Source organism: Heptranchias perlo, chromosome 25, assembly GCF_035084215.1.
Source record: "Heptranchias perlo isolate sHepPer1 chromosome 25, sHepPer1.hap1, whole genome shotgun sequence".
In the NCBI taxonomy this organism is placed as follows: Eukaryota; Metazoa; Chordata; class Chondrichthyes; order Hexanchiformes; family Hexanchidae; genus Heptranchias; species Heptranchias perlo.
The window spans coordinates 14,536,835-14,557,969 of record NC_090349.1 but is presented as its reverse complement, the minus strand read 5'-3'; the positions used below and the strand labels follow the sequence as shown (position 1 = coordinate 14,557,969).

The 21,135-nt window shown below is 44.7% G+C and overlaps 1 protein-coding gene, 4 non-coding genes and 2 pseudogenes across 7 annotated transcripts; 1 reads left to right on the top strand and 6 right to left on the bottom strand.

The window, feature by feature from the left end:
• Positions 1-5,801: 5,801 nt before the first annotated feature.
• LOC137342448 (U6 spliceosomal RNA) lies at positions 5,802-5,908 on the bottom strand. Its single transcript, XR_010967268.1, has one exon. It is a non-coding gene; the product is annotated as a U6 spliceosomal RNA (small nuclear RNA).
• Positions 5,909-10,022: 4,114 nt separating this feature from the next.
• Positions 10,023-10,129, bottom strand: LOC137342447 (U6 spliceosomal RNA). Its single transcript, XR_010967267.1, has one exon. It is a non-coding gene; the product is annotated as a U6 spliceosomal RNA (small nuclear RNA).
• A 1,272-nt stretch (positions 10,130-11,401) lies between these two features.
• Positions 11,402-11,501, bottom strand: LOC137342451 (U6 spliceosomal RNA; annotated as a pseudogene).
• Positions 11,502-12,288: 787 nt separating this feature from the next.
• Positions 12,289-12,395, bottom strand: LOC137342446 (U6 spliceosomal RNA). The gene has a single exon (XR_010967266.1). It is a non-coding gene; the product is annotated as a U6 spliceosomal RNA (small nuclear RNA).
• A 1,274-nt stretch (positions 12,396-13,669) lies between these two features.
• LOC137342452 (U6 spliceosomal RNA) lies at positions 13,670-13,769 on the bottom strand (annotated as a pseudogene).
• A 775-nt stretch (positions 13,770-14,544) lies between these two features.
• LOC137342445 (U6 spliceosomal RNA) lies at positions 14,545-14,651 on the bottom strand. Its single transcript, XR_010967265.1, has one exon. It is a non-coding gene; the product is annotated as a U6 spliceosomal RNA (small nuclear RNA).
• A 273-nt stretch (positions 14,652-14,924) lies between these two features.
• LOC137342353 (dual specificity protein phosphatase 18-like) lies at positions 14,925-20,205 on the top strand. Of its 3 annotated transcripts, XM_068006291.1 has the most exons (3): positions 14,956-14,971; positions 16,065-16,121; positions 18,866-20,205. In XM_068006291.1, exon 3 carries the CDS (start codon positions 18,919-18,921, stop codon positions 19,504-19,506), a length of 588 nt encoding a protein of 195 aa, XP_067862392.1. In that variant the 5' UTR covers positions 14,956-14,971; positions 16,065-16,121; positions 18,866-18,918; the 3' UTR covers positions 19,507-20,205. The 3 variants fall into 3 exon arrangements, with proteins under 3 accessions (XP_067862391.1, XP_067862392.1, XP_067862390.1); XM_068006290.1 differs by lacking the exon at positions 16,065-16,121 and having other exon boundaries at positions 14,925-14,971; XM_068006289.1 differs by lacking the exon at positions 14,956-14,971 and having other exon boundaries at positions 14,985-16,121.
• Positions 20,206-21,135: the final 930 nt, after the last annotated feature.

Genomic DNA, 21,135 nt, shown 5'->3' with positions numbered 1-21,135 from the left:
ACAGAGATCTTCCCCCCGGCGGGCGGGAGGAAGCGGCCTGCCTCTGCCACCAAGAAGGCCTGGCTCGAGGTGGCAGAGGAGGTAACCTGCACCACCAACATATCGCCCACCTGCATACAGTGCAGGAGGTGCTGCAATGACCTAAGTAGGTCAGCCAAAGTGAGTACACTTACTCCTTCTGCCACATCACCGCCTCCACCCCACATCTCCTTCTGCACTGCCAACACTACTCTATCACATCACTTCTCACACCCACTCAAAGCTCATCCTTATCTTACCTGCACTTACTCACCTCGCCAGTACTCATCCTGCCACGACCACTCAACCCAATCCTCATACAATCTCATGGCTCTATCTCATACTCACCCTCTCATGCATCTCTTTCACGGTCAGCCTCACTCAACCTGCCACTACCTGTGCTGCAGCCACAGGGCATGCATCACATATGTGCAGTAGGAAGCGTAAGGCAAACGTGTCGTGAGCATGAAGGGGATGCACAAGGGTGTTTGAGGGTTTGTCATGGTTGTTACTTATATTGAATTTCTGATCAACTCACATTACATATTATATTGTCACCACTACTGCCACGACTTGTGCAATAATGCCCTTTCCTGAGGATCACAATGAAGACCCACAACTGATGCCACCCATTGTGTCACTGCAGAGTGGGTGTAGGTGTATTTGCAGGGCTCTTTTGTGCAGACAACTGAGAGACGTCGGCAATGTCCCCGATGGCACCCTGGAAGGATGCGGAGGAGAAGTTGTTGAGGGCAGTGGTGACTTTGACAGTGACAGGTAAGAAGATGGTGCTCAGGCCAGCTGGGAGCAGCTCGGCATGAAGGAGGCTGCAGATGTCCACGACTACATGTCGAGTGACTCTGAGCCTCCGTGTGCACTGCTGCTCAGAGAGGTCCAGGAAGCTGAGCCTCGGTCTGTAGACCCTGTGGCGAGGGTAGTGCCCTCTGCGACGCATCTCTCTCTGCGGTTGCCCTCCCTCCTGCTGTGCAGGTGGATGTGTCACAGCACTGTGTTGTGAGGCTCCACGTGTCAGAGGTGGACGGCGTGGCCGGCGAGGCTGGTGATGCTGTTCGTCCTCTGAGGAGGTCATGACTGCAGCTACGGCGGCCCCCATCCGGAAGATGTACATCTGAGGAGGCCCGCAAGGTAGGTACATGTGTCTGGACACCGGGGTAAGTGTGCAAGTTGGTGAATTTTGTTGTTAGGAGGAGGGTGGTGGAGGCCAAACTTTGTCCAAAGTGACAAAGTGGCCTCCTGCAATGAGTGAGGGTCTCCCCCCCCACACCTGTCAAATGGACCTTTGCAGCTGCCACAGGCTGATGGCTACAACACGTCCATTTGAACTGGGAGTGTTTTCCCCAGTACGGGAGACAGTCCCAGTTGTTTGGAAAATCCCACCCATCCTAAAATATCATGTTAATCAGGTCTCTAAACGACCTGAAGTACCAAAATAATTACCTTAAGTGGCACCCGGCTGGCTTTAATTGCCGACAGGAGGCCCACATGCGGGGGCTGCGCGCGCATGTCAGCGCATCTGTGGGGAACCCGGAAATGGGCGGGTTGGAGCCGGGCTCCGGACCTGCCCCGGGAATCCCTGATTTTTGCAGCCCCCCTGCCACAAACGCACCCGCTCGGGGGGGTGAAAATAGAGCCCATTATCTCCTTTTACTTTCACATTGACTTCAGCCCCTATTGAATTAATGTAATAATATTGTGTTACCTTGGGACTTGCTGCCACCTATTGGGTTATACTGGTAATACTGTTTCCTCAGGACTTCTTGTTTCCTCATACAGTCTCACCTCTTACATTACTGGTTCCTCCTGCTTTGGTGAAGCTGTTACCTGGGGTTGCCCCTATCTGGGTTTGAACTACACAGCGTGGTTCTTGAGTGAGGTGTTCAGAAATTTCTAAACTGTAAACCAGACACTGAAACAGATCTTCATTTACTTCTCTGTCCTGTTAATAGTTTTAGTAGAAATACTGATTGGGAGGAATTCTTCATGAACACATTTATGAAGTCAATACACATATTCCCTGAATTTCCTTGGAGCTATGACTTAGCCGGAAGAGTGGTCGAACCCCTGTTTACTTCTGCCACTCTGATGAAATTCCTGCTGATAATGTACTGTGTAGCAGTTATATAATGTATTGTGCAGCAAATATATATGTCTCATACAGCACACTGTTGATGGAAAATTTCGTACAATCGTCCCTGTAGCGCAAGACCTAACACAACAAGGACTTTCGTAGTAAATTCTCTCCCCTCCCAAGTAGGAAACTTTTGCTCGGTTGTTGACCTGAAGAATCTTAACTTCCATAAGGAATTTTGGGTGAATGCTTTAGTTAAAGTGGGGGACAGAGGAATTTCACACAGATGCATTAATGCACCATTGCTGATATCGCACAGTATAATTTCAACCCATTTGTAGTCATTTGTAGAAATTTGCTTATGGTACTCATTCTTACAGTAATCCTCCTCTTCAAATGCTCCATGGGAGAGTTGCTGTGCCAAACAGGGTTCCCCGTTGATTTGGTAGCCATGCTTTGAGCTAGTTTGTAAAAAGAATATCAGATATTGTTTACAGTTTTTACAATATCACTGTCATTGCAGTGTAGTTAATGTAAATGATCTTCAATAATTCTGCTTTTCAGTAGTATCCTCACACCTGCACTGAAAGATAAGTCGCACTGCATTAGACTCCTAATAAGCTTTCTAACACAAGAGAAAAAAGTCCAATGATCAGGAGACATGTCACAGGGACGTGGCACTTCCTAACCCACCTGGGATCTCCTGCCATTGTATCAGAACACCTTTTCTTTCTGAATGTGGGATGGTGGCTATCTCCTTTTCAACTAGTGAGTGGGAGTGGAGGTGCAGTTAGAAATGGGCAGTGAAATATCTGCAGCAAAAAAGTACTCAATTACTTTGACTGCAGAGCCTCTGAATGAATACAAATGGGTTGAAATTATACTGTGCGATATTAGCAATGGTGCATTAATGCATCTGTGTGAAATTCCTCTGTCCCCCACTTTAACTAAGGCAGTCACCCAAACAGGCGTAGGAATTTCACACAAATACATTCGATATTAACATCCCAGTTTCAACCCACACCTCTGTTAGAAATGTAGTTAAATTACATTCTTTATCTTTTTTATTAATTTGAATGATTTCAAACTTAAGAAACTCCTTGGGTGAGGAAGGGGGACCAGATTGCCAGCTTGAATTGAAGGGGGAAAGGAGGAAGTGTGGCAGCAGGAAGTAAGGGAGGGGAAAATTGCACAAGCTTGAACAGAGAAGGAGGAAGAACAACTGAAAGGGAGACACAAAAGAGTGTCAATACGAACTGGGGGCGGCGGGGGGGGAACAGCATTAGCTTGAACTGGGGTGCAGGCAGAGAAGGTAGCTAGCTTCAATTGAATGGGCAGAAGGAGCAAGGCCAGCATGAACTTGGCAAGGGTTAAGGGTTGAGTGCCTCTGTGAATGGAAGGGGGGGTGGGTTTGAAGGGCAAACAAATGGCTTAAATATGAGTGATGGAATAGTGGTTAGACCTGCAATTCCACTGCATTTCAGCATAACTTGTTTTACATTATCACTGGCCTGTAGTCAGGGACTATTTTATAATATCGTTAACTTTTTTGAATCTGTTGCTCAGTTTTTGCTGGTTTTCTACATTGGCCTGCATGCTGGCCTTGCATCCAGCAGAGGTCTGTACAAGGTGACAGTGCATTTAGAAAACATTAAGCAAATTTAAGTAAGACACTTACGTTGGTTCAGAATGGAGCAGCAACTACATATCGAAGTGTGCAAATTAATCCAACAAACAAGAGCTGAATTCTTTGAGGATAGCAAATGGCTCCAGCACACTGGCTTGTGTAATTGCTGCTGATGCTGAGTAAAAATACAGTTCTGTAGGAAGGGGGAGGGCCAGAGAGGAAGAAATAAGATTGAGGTCGAGACAAAAGAGTGATGCTAGCATCATTGTGTACAAACTAATGAAAAGCTCAAGGAGGTTGTAAATCAAGAGGTTGTCATTTTGATGTGAGTAGTGTTTGAAAGAGAATGTGAAACAGCAGTAAATATGAAAGCTTTGCAAAAGGTGGTATATTATAAATGAGCACAAGGTGGGCTGGGCTTTGCTTTGTGGATAGTAAACTATGTTTGCGAGGGGGTGGGGGCAGGGCCTGTTGCTCCTGGTTGGATCGATGTACAGGTGATCGGGGTGCAGGCCGGTGGCTGGCCCTGTTGTGTTACTTCTGTTGGGTGCATTGTCTTTGGAGAATTTGCTGCACCAAGAGAGGAATTGCAGAGGGAGGATATGATCAATGTTTAAGATGAACCCCTCACAATTTCCCTAAACACACACTTTTGCCCCAAACTCTGACGTAAATTTATAGATTGATATAAATTTATAGGATATATTGGGACAATACATTTTCTTTTGTAGATTACATTGTAGATTGAATTCTATAATTCTGTGACAACTGTAAATGACTGGCTATATAATAGCATCATTGTAGGTACAGCACAGGAGGAGGCCATTCAACCATCATGCCTGTGCCGGCTCTTCCAAAGAGCTATCCAATTAGTCCCAATCCCCGGCACTTTTCCCATAGCCCTGTAAATTTTTTCCTTTCAAGTACTTATCTAATTCCCCTTTGAAAGTTACCATTGCATCTGCATACACTATCTTCCACCTCCTTTACGTATGATTTAATTTTGATGTCTTGCCATTCTTAAAGTTGAGAATCCAATGTAAGGCGGTTTGGGAGGCGCGAGGGTGGGAGTCGGGTTTCGCTGCACTTGGGCAGTCCTGCAGTTTGATAGCACTGGGGACGGCCCAGATCTTTGCTGGCACTGGGGAACCTGCTAGACTTTGGTGGAATTGGAATGGGAGTCCTGGAGTTTGGCAGCACTGCAGTGCAACTCTTTGGGTTTGGCAGCACGGGGTCATCTTATCACCAGGCACCACTGTACAGGGGAACTTGAGATTTGGCAGAACTGGCGGGTGGAATGCGGGGGTTGACTCAGTGGTGAATTCCTGGAGTCTGTCAGCAGTAAGGGGAGCAACAGGCCCTGGTCTGACAGCACTGAGTGGTGGTGTGGTGGTCTCTGGCCTGGCAACACTGGTTAATATTTCCTTAGAGACTTCTGCAGATATTAAATTTGGTGTTTTGTGATAGGTTCTTGTATGTCCATCTGTGCATTTCTCTCTGCCTGCTCCTCTATCATTATCTCTATCTGCAAGTCTCTCTCTGGGTCCCTGTCTCTTTGACTATCTCTCCATCTCTCTCTCTCCCTATTGTTGGAATTGGCACTGAGAGGAGACAGTCCTGGTCCAATAGATTAGCAGGCGCATTCGTCTGGGAGAGGGACTGGGGAGAGAGGGGCCTCGTCAATCACGATTTTTAACAACAAACGCTGCTCAGGCCTCACATGACGATTGGCAGGTTGGCATCCATGAGAATTTGCGACCTAAAATTTCAGTAACATTCCAATACTCTTGTCATAAAATTGCGGGCAATTTGACTTATTGAGTCAATATAAATCAATGGGCCTGATGTTGTAGTTACTTGGTATAAAGAGTATCTTCTGAGTCACCGCAAGCGAAGGCAGATGATATTTGCAAGTTGGTAATAATAACTATTGACAAATGTATTGTGGAGACAAAATAGAAAAGGTAAATCAAGAGGTTGTCATTTTGATGAGAGTAGTATTTGAAAGAGAATGTGAAGCAGGAGTAAATATGAAAGCTTTGCAAAAGGTGGAATGTTTTAAAAGTGCAAAATATGGAACGCTTCACGAATTTGCGTGTCATCTTTGCGCAGGGCCCTTGCTAATCTTCTCTGTATCGTTCCAATTTTAATATATGTGCTGCCGAAGCGAGCACAAATGAGGGAAAAGTCTCAGGACCTTATAAAGGATGGAGAATGTAATCACTTTTATGTAGTGCTGTGCTCAGTCTGCTTCTGAAATCTCACGTTCAGTAAAGCACCCGGCTAACCAATGCTTCACAATGTTTTCCTGGAAGGTAAGGTGGTTTGGGAGGTGCCAGGGTCAGAGTGGGGTTTTACTGCACTTGGGCAGTCCTGCGGTTTGACAGCTCTGGGGACGGGCCAGAGCTGTGCTGGCACTGGGGATCCTGCTGGCCTTTGGCGGAATTAGAATGGGAGTCCTGGAGTTTGCCAGCACTGCAGTGCAACTCTTTGGGTTTGGCAGCATGGAGGCATCTTATCACCTGGCACCACTGTACAGGGGAACTTGAGATTTGGCAGAACTGGAGGGTGGAATGTGGGGGTTGACTCAGTGGTGAATTCCTGGAGTCTGTCAGCAGTGAGGGGAGCAACAGGCCCTGGTCTGACAGCATTGAGTGGGGGTGAGGTGGTCTCTGGTCTGGCAACACTGGTTGATATTTCATAAGACATTTCTGTAGACATTAAATTTTGTGTTTTGTGACAGGTTCTTGTATGTCCATCCGTGCATTTCTCTCCGCATGCTCCTCTATCATTATCTCTTTCTGCGTTTCTCTCTCTGGATCCCGTCCCTTTTTTTATCTCTCCATCTCTCTCTAGTGTTGGTCATGCCACTGAGAGAAGGCAGTCCTGGTCCAATACAGTAGCAGGCGCATTTTTCTGGGAGAGGGACTGGCACATTGTCCAGGCCCCAAACGATGATCATCAGGTTGGCATCCATGAGAATGTATGCCCAAAAATTTTCAGGAAAACTCCAATACTCTTGTCATAATATTGAGTCAATCTAAATCAATGAGCCTGATTTTGTAGTTACTTGGTATGAAGGGTATCTTTTGACTCACCGCAAGTGACGGCAGAAAATATCTGTATGTTGTCAATAATAATTATTGACAAATGTATCACGATGTCATAGTATAATGGTAGATACAGCCCAGGAGGAGGCCATTTGGCCCATCGTGCCTGTGCCAGCTCTTCTAAAGTGCTATCCAATTTGTCCCATTCCCCTGCTCTTTCCCCATAGCCCTGTAAGTTTTTCTCTGCAAGTATTTGCCTAATGGGAATCATGGAGAAAACTCTCCAGTGGCTGGAGTCATACCTAGCACAAAGGAAAATGGTAGTGGTTGTTGGCGGCCAATCATCTCAGCCCCAGGACATTTTTTTTTATTCGTTCATGGGATGTGGGCTACAGGAGTTCCTCAGGGCAGTGTCCTTGGCCCAACCATCTTCAGCTGCTTCATCAATGACCTTCCCTCCATCATAACGTCAGAAATGGGGATGTTCGCTGATGATTGCACAGTGTTCAGTTCCATTCGCAACCCCTCAAATAACAAAGCAGTCCGAGACTGCATGCAGCAAGACCTGGACAACATCCAGGCTTGGGCTCATAAGTGGCAAGTGACATTCGCGCCAGACAAGTGCCAGGCAATGACCATCTCTAACAAGAGAGAGTCTAACCACCTCCCCTTGACATTCAACAGCATTACCATCGCTGAATCTCCCACCATCAACATCCTGGGGGTCACCATTGACCAGAAACTTAACTGGACCAGCCATATAAATACTGTGGCTATAAGAGCAGGTCAGAGGCTGGGTATTCTGCGGCGAGTGACTCACCTCCTGACTCCCCAAAGCCTTTCCACCATCTACAAGGCACAAGTCAGGAGTGTGATGGAATATTCACTCCCTTCACCACTGGCGCACAGTGGCTGCAGTGTGTACCATTCACAGGATGCACTGCAGCAACTCGCCCCAAGGCTTCTTCGACAGCACCTCCCCTCCAAGTCACACACCATCTTGACTTGGAAATATATCGCCGTTCCTTCATCGTCGCTGGGTCAAAATCCTGGAACTCCCTTCCTAACAGCACTGTGGGAGAACCTTCACCACACGGACTGCAGCAGTTCAAGAAGGCAGCTCACCACCACCTTCTCAAGGGCAATTAGGGATGGGCAATAAATGCCGGCCTCGCCAGCGACACCCACATCCCATGAACGAATAAAAAAAAATTCCCTTTTAAAAGTTAATATTGAATCTGCTTCCATCACTCTTTCAGGCAGTGCATTGCAGATTATTACAATTTGCTGCATAAAAAAATGTTTCCTCGTGTCACGTCTGGCTCTTTTGCCAATCACCTTAAATCTGTGTCCTCTCGTTACTGACCCTTCTGCCAGTATGAACATAAGAACGTAAGAAATAGGAGCAGGAGTAGGCCATACGGCCCTTCTAGCCTGCTCCGCCATACAATAAGATCATGGCTGATCTTCGACCTCATCTCCACTTTCCAGCCCGATCCCCATATCCTTTGATTTCTTTAGAGTCCAAAAATGTATCAATCTCTGTCTTGAATATACTCAATGCCTGAGCATCCACAGTCCTCTGGGGTAGAAAATTCCAAAGATTCACCACCCTCTGAGTGAAGAAATTCCTCCTCATTTCAGTCCTAAATCGCCCATCCCGTTTCCTGAGACTATGCCCACTAGTTCTAGACTCCACAGCCAGGGGGAGCAGCCACTCCGCCTCTACCCTGTCAAGCCCTCCAAGAATTTTGTACATTTCAATGAGATCACCTCTCATTCTTCTAAACTCCAGAGAATATAGGCCCATTGTTCCCAATCCCTCCTTATAGGGCAACCCTTTCATCCCAGGAATCGATTTAGTGAACCTTTGTTGCACCTGCCTCTAAGGCTAATATATTACCCCAACCCCATGACCCATGTGTGTAACAACCTTTTATGAGGCACCTTATCAAATGCCTTTTGAAAATCCAAATATACTATATCCACTGGTTTCCCTTTATCTACCCTGCTAGTTACATCCTCAAAAAACTCCTAATAGATTTGTCAAACACGATTTCCCTTTCATAAAACCATGATGACTTTGCCTAATCATATTATGATTTTCTAAGTGGCCTGTCACCACTACCTTAATAGTGGATTCCAGCATTTTCCTGACGACTGATGACAGGCTAACTGGCCTGTAGTTCCCTGTTTTACCTCTCCCTCCTTTCTTGCTGGAAACAGTTTCTCCTTATTCACTCTATCAAAACCGTTCATGATCTTGAACACCTCTATCAAATCTCCCCTTGACCTTCTCTGTTCTAAGAAGAACAACCCCAGCTTCTCCAATCTGTCCACAAAACTGAAGTCCCTCATCCCTGGTACAATGCTAATAAATCTCTTCGGCACCCTCTATAAGGCTTTGACATCCTTCCTAAAGTGTGGTGCCCTGAATTGAACACAATACTCCAGCTGAGGCCGAATCAGTCTTTTATAAAGTTTTAGCATAACTTCCTTGCTTTTGTACTCTATGCCTCTATTAATAAAGCCCAGGATCCCATATTGTTTTTCAACAGCCCTCTGAACTTGGCGTGCCACCTTCAAAGATTTGTGTATGTGCACCCCCAGGTCTCTCTGCTCCTGTACCCCATTAGAATTGTACCATTTAGTTTATATTGCCTCTCCTCATTCTTCCTACCAAAATGTATCACTTCACACTTCTCTGCATTAAATTTCATCTGCCATGTGTCTGCCCATTTCACCAGTCCGTCTATTCCTCCTGAAGTCTGTTACTATCCTCCACATTGTTTACTACATTTCTGAGTTTCGTGTCATCTGCAAACTTTGAAATTACACCCAAGTCCAGGTAATTAATGTATATCAATTGTAAACAATTTTACAACACCAAGTTATAGTCCAGCAATTTTATTTTAAATTCACAAGCTTTCGGAGATTTTCTCCTTCCTCAGGCAAATGTTTCAAGAGCTCTTGAAACATTTGCCTGAGGAAGGAGAAAATCTCCGAAAGCTTGTGAATTTAAAATAAAATTGCTGGACTATAACTTGGTGTTGTAAAATTGTTTACAATTGTCAACCCCAGTCCATCACCGGCATCTCCACATAATGTATATCAATGCATTGTGGAAGCAAAATAGAAAAGATCACGAGGTTGTCATTGTGGTGCAAAGTGTTTTAAAGTGAATATGAAGCAGGAGTAAATATGAAAGTTTTGCAGAAGGTGATGTGTTTTAAAAGTGCAAAATATGGAACGCTTCACGAATTTGCGTGTCATCCTTGCGCAGGGGCCATGCTAATCTTCTCTGTATCGTTCCAATTTTAGTATATGTGCTGCCGAAGCGAGCACGATTAATGAAAGAACGTCAGTGTCTTATAAAGCATCAGTATTGTGAACACTTTTATGTGATGCTGACATATTTTTTCTCGAATCTTGAATTAACTTTGTACTACGACATAATACACAAGACGAGATTGATCTATATTGAAAAATGTCTACCTTTGTCTTTTATGATTTCTTAGCATAAATATTGAAAGTATAGCAAATGTCCCCGCGCAGTGGATTATGGTCGGTGATAGGTTCTAAATGTAAATAAGGGCAGGGGGCGGGGCTTTAGTTCACGGCGGTTGGGCTCAGGGGGCGGGGCCTGTTGACGGGCTCGGCCTGCGGTGAGTTGTGAGGCGGACGCGGTTTATTTGGGCTCGTTACCCTGTCGCTCCTCGTCAACCGGGACCGAGAGGCCGCGGGGTAGTGAACTGGGCTGATGCTGCGGGGCCCGGTGCAGTTCACAGTCCCAGTGTGGGGAGCGCGGCTGGTCATGGTCGGCATTTCAGGGGCCGGGGCCGCCTCTTCCACACATCGGCCGGGCTTTCGGGTCCGGTTCCCGGTCCCAGCCCCAGCTGTGCCCGCCTTTTCCACAGACATCGGTGTGGGCCACGGCCCTCCCGTCCCCTCAGCGCTGCTCCCCATGCTCCTCCTCAGCGCTGCTGCCCTCACTGCCCCTCTCCCTGAGCTACAGGGCAGTTTTTGATTTTAAATTCGCAGTGGGACCCTGGAATGAAGCTGGGATTCAGGAGGGAAAAGCTGCCATTAAAGTGCCAGATCACTGTAGGAATAGCTGATGGCCCCAGCTGACAGGAATGAATTGACATTGATATACATTGTAAATAATTGAGATCCAAGCACTGATCCCTGTGGCACTCCACTTGTTACATCTTGCCAACCTGAAAATGACCCATTTATGCCTACTCTCTGTTTCCTGTTAGCTAACCAATCCTTTATCCATGCCAATATGTTACCCCCTACACCATGAGCTCTTATTTTGTGTAGTAGCCTTTGATGTGGCACCTTGTCAAAAGCTTTCTGGAAATCCAAGTACACCACATCCACAGGATCCCCTTTATCCACGTTGCTTGTTACTTCCTCAAAGAACTCTAATAAATTAGCCAAACACGATTTCCCTTTCACAAAGCTGTGTTGACTGTGCCTGATTGCTTTGAGATTTTCTAAGTGCCCTGCTATAACCTCCTTAATAATAGATTCTAGCATTTTCCCTATGACGGATGTTAAACTAACTGGCCTATAGTTTCCTGCTTTCTGTCTCCCTCTCTTGAATAGAGGAGTTACGTTCACTATTTTCCAATCTGATGGAACCCTAATGGGCCATGCTAATCTTCTCTGTATCATTCCAATTTTAGTATATATGCTGCGAAGCAAGCACAAATAATGATGGAACGTCAGTGTCTTATAAAGCATCAATATTATGAACACCTTTATCAACATATCATTTGCCTTCCTAATTGCTTGCAGTACCTGCAAGTTAACTTTCTTTGATTCGTGAACCAGGACACCCAAATCCCTCGGAATACCAACATTTCTTAGTCTCTCACCTTTTAAAAAATATGCTGCTTTTCTATTCTTCCTACCAAAGTGGATAATTTCACATTTCGTCACATTATACTCCCATCTGCCACCCTCTCTATATCCCTTTGCAGCTTCTCATCGTCCTCCTCACAGCTTACTTTCCCACCTATCGTCAGCAAACTTGGATACGATAGACTCGGTCCCTTCATCTAAGTCATTGATATATATTACAATCGGCTGAGGCCCAAGCACTGATCCTTGTGGCACCCCACTGGTTACAACCTGCCAACCTGAAAATGATCCCTCTATTCCTTCAAACACACACTTGTGATACAAACTAAGTTATAAATTTATAGACTTGTAAGTGAGTATATAATGGAACATATTGGAAAATTGAAGCCCATGAGATTAAAGAGGCAGTTGCTGCTTTGAATTTTTGCATTAAAATGAATGATATATTCTGGTTAACTTTAAGCACTTTCATACTTCACAATTGATAGATTTTTAATGAACAATGCAAAAATAAAGTGACATTTTGGATTTTCAACAGACCATGAAGTAAAGGAGGAGCTAAATGAATAAGTTGATTTTGTGGCATAACTTGTGTCTGAAAGTTTTGCAGAAGGTGATGTGTTTTAAAAGTGCAAAATATGGAACGCTTCACGAATTTGCGTGTCATCCTTGCGCAGGGGCCATGCTAATCTTCTCTGTATCGTTCCAATTTTAGTATATGTGCTGCCGAAGCGAGCACGATTAATGAAAGAACGTCAGTGTCTTATAAAGCATCAGTATTGTGAACACTTTTATGTGATGCTGACATATTTTTTCTCGAATCTTGAATTAACTTTGTACTACGACATGATACACAAGACGAGATTGATCTATATTGAAAAATGTCTACCTTTGTCTTTTATGATTTCTTAGCATAAATATTGAAAGTATAGCAAATGTCCCCGCGCAGTGGATTATGGTCGGTGATAGGTTCTAAATGTAAATGAGGGCAGGGGGCGGGGCTTAATTTCACGGCGGTTGGGCTCAGGGGGCGGGGCCTGGTGACGGGCTCGGCCTGCGGTGAGTTGTGAGGCGGACGCGGTTTATTTGGGCTCGTTACCCTGTCGCTCCTCGTCAACCGGGACCGAGAGGCCGCGGGGTAGTGAACTGCGCTGATGCTGCGGGGCCCGGTGCAGTTCACAGTCCCCCAGTGTGGGGAGCGCGGCTGGTCATGGTCGGCATTTCAGGGGCCGGGGCCGCCTCTTCCACACATCGGCCGGGCTTTCGGGTCCGGTTCCCGGTCCCAGCCCCAGCTGTGCCCGCCTTTTCCACAGACATCGGTGTGGACCACGGCCCTCCCGTCCCCTCAGCGCTGCTCCCCATGCTCCTCCTCAGCGCTGCTGCCCTCACTGCCCCTCTCCCTGAGCTACAGGGCAGTTTTTGATTTTAAATTCGCAGTGGGACCCTGGAATGAAGCTGGGATTCAGGAGGGAAAAGCTGCCATTAAAGTGCCAGATCACTGTAGGAATAGCTGATGGCCCCAGCTGACAGGAATGAATTGACATTGATATAGATTGTAAATAATTGAGATCCAAGCACTGATCCCTGTGGCACTCCACTTGTTACATCTTGCCAACCTGAAAATGACCCATTTATGCCTACTCTCTGTTTCCTGTTAGCTAACCAATCCTTTATCCATGCCAATATGTTACCCCCTACACCATGAGCTCTTATTTTGTGTAGTAGCCTTTGATGTGGCACCTTGTCAAAAGCTTTCTGGAAATCCAAGTACACCACATCCACAGGATCCCCTTTATCCACGTTGCTTGTTACTTCCTCAAAGAACTCTAATAAATTAGCCAAACACGATTTCCCTTTCACAAAGCTGTGTTGACTGTGCCTGATTGCTTTGAGATTTTCTAATTGCCCTGCTATAACCTCCTTAATAATAGATTCTAGCATTTTCCCTATGACAGATGTTAAACTAACTGGCCTATAGTTTCCTGCTTTCTGTCTCCCTCTCTTGAATAGAGGAGTTACGTTCACTATTTTCCAATCTGATGGAACCCTAATGGGCCATGCTAATCTTCTCTGTATCATTCCAATTTTAGTATATATACTGCGAAGCAAGCACAAATAATGATGGAACGTCAGTGTCTTATAAAGCATCAATATTATGAACACCTTTATCAACATATCATTTGCCTTCCTAATTGCTTGCAGTACCTGCAAGTTAACTTTCTTTGATTCGTGAACCAGGACACCCAAATCCCTCGGAATACCAACATTTCTTAGTCTCTCACCTTTTAAAAAATATGCTGCTTTTCTATTCTTCCTACCAAAGTGGATAATTTCACATTTCGTCACATTATACTCCCATCTGCCACCCTCTCTATATCCCTTTGCAGCTTCTCATCGTCCTCCTCACAGCTTACTTTCCCACCTATCGTCAGCAAACTTGGATACGATAGACTCGGTCCCTTCATCTAAGTCATTGATATATATTACAATCGGCTGAGGCCCAAGCACTGATCCTTGTGGCACCCCACTGGTTACAACCTGCCAACCTGAAAATGATCCCTCTATTCCTTCAAACACACACTTGTGATACAAACTAAGTTATAAATTTATAGACTTGTAAGTGAGTATATAATGGAACATATTGGAAAATTGAAGCCCATGAGATTAAAGAGGCAGTTGCTGCTTTGAATTTTTGCATTAAAATGAATGATATATTCTGGTTAACTTTAAGCACTTTCATACTTCACAATTGATAGATTTTTAATGAACAATGCAAAAATAAAGTGACATTTTGGATTTTCAACAGACCATGAAGTAAAGGAGGAGCTAAATGAATAAGTTGATTTTGTGGCATAACTTGTGTCTGAAGGTAATATGTTTTAAAAGTGCAAAATATGGAACGCTTCACGAATTTGCGTGTCATCCTTGCGCAGGGGCCATGCTAATCTTCTCTGTATCGTTCCAATTTTAGTATATGTGCTGCCGAAGCGAGCACGATTGATAATGCAAAGCCAGTGTCTTATAAAGCATCAGTATTGTGACCATCTTTAGGTGATTCTGATACACTTTTTTTGTCGAATTTTGAATTAACTTTGTTCTACAACGTAATACGAAGGACGATATTTATCTATATTGAAAAATGTCTACTTTCATTATTAATGATTTCTGAACATAAATATTGAAAATATAGCAAATCTCCGCGCAGTGGATTATGGTCGGCGATAGGTTCTAAATGTAAATGAGGGCAGGGGGCGGGGCTTTAGTTCACGGCGGTTGGGCTCAGGGGGCGGGGCCTGTTGACGGGCTGGGCCTGCGGTGAGTTGTGAGGCGGACGCGGTTTATTTGGGCTCGTTACCCTGTCGCTCCTCGTCAACCGGGACCGAGAGGCCGCGGGGTAGTGAACTGGGCTGATGCTGCGGGGCCCGGTGCAGTTCACAGTCCCCCAGTGTGGGGAGCGCGGCTGGTCATGGTCGGCATTTCAGGGGCCGGGGCCGCCTCTTCCACACATCGGCCGGGCTTTCGGGTCCGGTTCCCGGTCCCAGCCCCAGCTGTGCCCGCCTTTTCCACAGACGTCGGTGTGGGCCACGGCGCTCCCCTCAGGAACATTGCCCCTTCTCCCCTCTCTTTGTCCCACCATTGGTGGCTGTGTCGGCTCTAAGCTCCGGAATACCATCTCTAAACCTACACCCCTCTTTCCATTGGGACATTAAGGCTCTTCTTAAAATCCATGACTTTAACCAAGATTTTGCTAATGCCTCCTAATATCTCCTTTGTCTCGGTGTGATATCTGTGATTATGATAATGTAAAGCTTCTTGGGACGTTTATCTGCGTTAAAGGCGCTATATAAATGAAATTTATGAGAAAAGCATATTACTGATCCGTGTTATCTCAGCCTCTTAAAGAATTGGATGGGCAGCCTTTTTTTCAATTTAATACTTTTGTACAGTTCAATAACCATTTAAATTGGATGGGTACGAACATAAGAAATAGGAGCAGGAGTAGGCCATACTTTCACTTGAGCCTGCTTCGCCATTCAGTGAGTTCATGGCTGGATCTTCTTCAACTACGCTATCCCACCCTACCCTTGATTTCCTTAGTGTCCAAAAATCTATTGATCTCAGTCTTCAAATACTCAACGACTGAATATGAACAGTCCTCTTGGGGTAGAGAATTCCAAAGATTTTACCCTCTGAGTGAAGACATTTTTTCTCATCTCAGTCTTAAATGGCCAACCCCTTATCCTGAGACTATGACCCCCTAGTTCTAGATTCTTCAGCCAGGGGAAACAGCCTCTCAGCATCTACCCTGTCAAACCCTCTAAGAATTTTATATGTTTCAATGAGATCACCTCTCATTCTTCTAAACTCCAGAGAATATAGGCCCATTCTACTTGATCTCTCCTCATAGGACAACCCTCTCATCCCAGGAATCAATCCAGTGAATCTTTGTTGCACCCCCTCTAAGGCAAGTATATCCTTCCTTAGGTAAGGAGATCAAAACTGTACACTACTCACCAGAGCCCTATATAAATGCAGTAAAACCTCCTTACTCTTATACTCCAACCCCCTTGCAATAAAGGCTAACACACCATTTGCTTTCCTAATTGCTTGGTGTACCTGCATGTTAACCTTCTGTAATTCATGTTCAAGGACACCCAAATGCCACTGACGACCAACATTTCTTAGACTCACCTTTTAAAAAAATATTCTGCTTTTCTATTTTTCCCACCAAAGTGGATAATTTCACATTTCCGCATATTATACTCTATCTGCCACCTTCTTGCCCACTCACTTAATCTGTCTATATCCCTTTGCAGACTCTGTGTCCTCCTCACAGCGTACTTTCCCACCTAGCTTTGTATCATCAGCAAACTTGGATACATTACACTCGGTCCCTTCATTAATATATATTGCATACAGTTGAGGCCCAAGCACTGATCCTTGCGGCACCCCACTACTTACAACCTGCCAACCCGAAAATGACCCATTTATTTCAACGCTCTCTTTTCTGTCTATTAACCAATCCCCAATCCCATAATCTTGTGTAACAACCTCTTTTATGGCACCTTATCAAATGCCTTTTGAAAATCCAAAAATGCTACATCCACTGGTTCCCCTTTATCTACCCTGCTAGTTATACCCTCAAAAATCTCTTAATAGATTTGTCAAACATGGTTTCCCTTTCACAAAACCATGTTGACTCTGCCTAATCATATTATGATTTTCTAATCATAATATGATTATGATTTTTTGTGTCTTCTATCCCCCTGACTATACTGTCCCCTAACACTACTGCATTCCTTTTCACGCCCCCTACTTGAATGGCCTCCTGTACCACAGTGCTGTGGTCAATTTGCCCATCCTCCCTGCAGTCTTTGTTCTCATCCACAGAGGTAGCAAGTACCTCATACCTGTTGGACAAGGGCTGAGGCTCCTCCATCTAGGGTCCCCTTACCTGCCTGACTCGCAGTCACAGCCTCCTATCTCTGACCACTAACCAAATCTAAACCACTACCTAACCTGAGGGGTGTGACTGCCTCCTGGCTCAAAGTGTCCGGATAACTCTCCCCCTCCCTGATGCATCGCAATGTCTGCACCTTGGACTCCAGCTCAACAACTCTGAGCTGAACTTCCTCGAGTTGCAGACACTTACTGCAGATGTGGTTGCCTGGGATCACGCTGTTCTCCACAATCTCCCACATGCTGCAGTTACGGCGCGATACTGCGCTGCCATCTCTATCTAACCTTGCTTTATTTATTTATTTAATTACAGTTTTTATGTAATTAATTCACTTGATTTATTTTTAATTTTTTTTAAGCTAATTAATTTATCTAATTTAAGTAATTAATTTAATAAAGTGTTAGCAAGTTATAGCTTCCTAATTTAAGCCACTCCCTTAGCTTAGAGAGCAAAATAAATGTATTACTCACCAACCAGTCACCAACCTGCTGTCCTCTGATGTGACTCTTCCAAATTTCTGCCTGTGATTGAGTTGGTCTCAGCTTTATGTCCCCGCTCTGTTCTCGGTCGCTGGTCCCACTCCTTCTGCCCACTAACAATGGTATAATATACACTGAATAATTTTGCATCAAGTGTGCATTTCACACTTCTAAGAAAGCTGCAGTGCTCAGAAGCATGGAATGTTTTTCACACTAATGAAAGTCCAAAGCTGCAGCAAGATTGAGCAGATAATAGTTAATATACTCAACGAATACTGCAAGGAAACTTTAACTATTTTCTTTTCATTTCCATTGGCATCCATTAATGTTCTTGCCTCTTCCCTGCTGTTACAATCCTGGAGAAAATTCCTGCTGTTTTTAGCACCTGCAGCTGTATTTGTGTCGAGTTCCCTTCCTGGCCTTCTGACACCCTTTTGACTTCGGAAGCTTCAGAAGTTTGTTGCATTCTTCTCGTGGGTTGCCTTTCCCTTCTTCCAAAGCCTTTGTGAAGCTTTTTTTTTTCTTATTTCATTCTAGATTCTTTTCTTGCTCCACTGATGGTCACTTTTTTTTGTTTATGCTTACTAATCCTGGATTTGCATTTGACCTGCATATTCTCCATTAGGGCCTGGAAGGTACTCCATTTTCTGTTAACTGAGGTGTTAACAAATTAAAACAGTCCATTTTATTTGTTCCCTTACACTCTTGTAGATGCCTTTTTTCAAAAATTGTTCACTTGGGTGTTGGTCATCGGCAGTGTTGAATCCCAAATCATATTGAACAATCATCTTCTATTTGCTACCTCATCCTTTTGTTCAAATTCCTCCATGGCTTCGCCCCTCCCTATCTCTGTAACCTACAACCCTCCGCGAACTCTGCGTTCCTCCAATTCTGGTCTCTTGTGAGTCCCCGATTTCCTTCGCCCCGCCATTGGCGGTCGTGCCTTCAGCTGTCTAGACCCAAGCACTGGAATTCCCTCCCTAAACCTCTCCACCTCTCTACCTCTCTTCCTTTAAGACGCTCCTTAAAACCTACCTCTTTGACCAAGCTTTTGGTCACCTGTCCTAATATCTCTTTATGCGGCTCGGTGTCAGATATTGCCTGATAACGCTCCTGTGAAGCGCCTTGGGACTTTTACTATGTTAAAGGCGCTATATAAATGCAAGTTATCCTCTACACTGTCAGAATCATTCAAGTTACTGTTACTCACTGTGGGAATCTATCTTTGTTCCTCATCTAATCGGTACTTTCATTCTTTTTCCTTTTTAGGCAACTTGAATGTTGATCGAAAGAAGTGAAGAATACTGGATGTTCTGTTTGTAATGGATTTAAGACCCGACTCAACACTGCAAAGCATTTCATCCCTTCCCTCTGTGCAGTCTACTCCCAGGCTCTCGGGACTCACTCAGATCACGAGCAGTTTATATTTAAGCAGTGCTGTTGCTTCACATAACCAGAGTCTCTTGCTGGCCAGTGGAGTCACTTGTATAATCAGTGTGTCCCCAGAGGTGATCAGTTCTGTGTTTGCAGGCACTGAGTATATTAATATTTCTATTGCAGATTCTCCTGGTTCACAGTTAAGTGAGTACTTTGACATGGTAGCAGACAAAATCCACCATGTTGAAAAATTGCACGGAAAAACACTGTTGCACTGTGTTGCAGGGATCAGTAGATCCGCCGCTTTGTGCCTTGCTTACCTCATGAAATACCACCACATGACACTGCTTGAAGCTCACGTCTGGTTGAAGGCACGCCGGCCTATAATTAGGCCAAATATTGGATTCTGGAAGCAGCTGATTGAGTACGAAGACAGACTCTTTGGAAAAACCAGCATCAAAATGGTGACGTCACCTCTGGGAGTCATACCAGACATTTATGAAGAAGAAACGAGAGGAATGATTCCATTTTAATATTGTACACCCCACCCATAATGTTTATTTTGTCTAGGTATGCATGTGTTATAAGTTACTACTGTATATATTTGGCTGTAAAGGCATCTGTGGATAAGATAACCTTTCCTCAAGTACCTCTCAAAAAAAGTCCCACAAAACCCATGACCCTAATGTAACATAAAGGGTCAACATTAGAAAGCTCCTACGCACCAAATTTCTCTCCTTTATAATGGTTGGGGTCCACAAATGCCTTCTCTCTGCCACTCTCATTTCAACCATTCCATGCCCATCCACTCTTGTTTTGCTCGACCAGTGCTATGATATTTAAATGGCAATTCTCCCTTCTGCCGTCAGTCCTGGCTCCTGCTGCTGACTTGAATCTCCTCTCCCTGTAGCTATGCTGCTGGGCAGTTTTTGATTTTAAACCTGCAGTGGGACCCTGGAATGAAGCAGGGATTCAGGAGGGAAATTAAGGTGTCAGAGCACTGGAGGAACAGCTGATGGTTACAGCCGATGGGAATACATTGGTGTAACTGTTGGGTGGACTGTCTTTGGAGAATTTGCTGCACTAGAAAGGAAATCCTGAGAGAAGATATGACCCATGTGTAAAATGACCCCCATGCCCTGAAACACACTCTTTTGCTCCACAGTAAAACATAAATTCATAGACTTGTATGTGAGTATATATTGGAACAATAAATTTTCTTTAGTACATTACATTCAACTCTAAAGGATTATTCATTTTACACACCTCTCAACACCTTGCACCTCCCAGCACCTCCCAAACCCGCGACCTCTACCACCTAAAAGGACAAGAGCAGCAGGCACATGGGAACAACACCACCTGCACGTTCCCCTCCAAGTCACACACCATCCCGACTTGGAAATATATCGCCGTTCCTTCATTGTCGCTGGGTCAAAATCCTGGAACTCCCTTCCTAACAGCACTGTGGGAGAACTGTCACCACACGGACTGCAGTGGTTCAAGAAGGCGGCTCACCACCACCTTCTCGAGGGCAATTAGGGATGGGCAATAAATGCTGGCCTCGCCAGCGACACCCACATCCCGTGAACGAATAATAAAAAAACACCTTGTCTTAATGAATCGCAGCACAGCTCAGAGTAAGAGGGTGACCAAAGTGATAAATTTGGAACTGTTTACAAACTACATATATATAGTGTATCTAGTGCAGACAGTGGATTGTCAAGCGCCTCTTCTTATCTGCTACCCACCTTGGTACACTTCATAACCACTGGTGATGGAGTTTAAAGATACAGTAATACTATTTAAGTCACAACTTAAAAGGAATATTGGAATGTGCAGCAGACCACTTAATATCTAAGAAAGTCAGATTAATGTTTTGTGAGAGACCAATCAGCAGAACGTAGGAAGGGCCACAGCTGAAAGGTTAATATATTTTCCACTCTCAAACACTGACAGCTGCCATGTGCTCCCAGTGACTTTTGTTTTTATTTTTTCAATCAGAACAAATTGTTTAAGGGTGATATTACGATTGGGACTTGGGGACGGTCTCTATCATATAAAACCACATTTGTCTCAGTGCCACTTGTGTTTAATATGTGTTGGCCAATTGTAATCTCATCCTTCGCTTCCTCCGCTACATTTGCAGCCACTCTTTCAGCTGG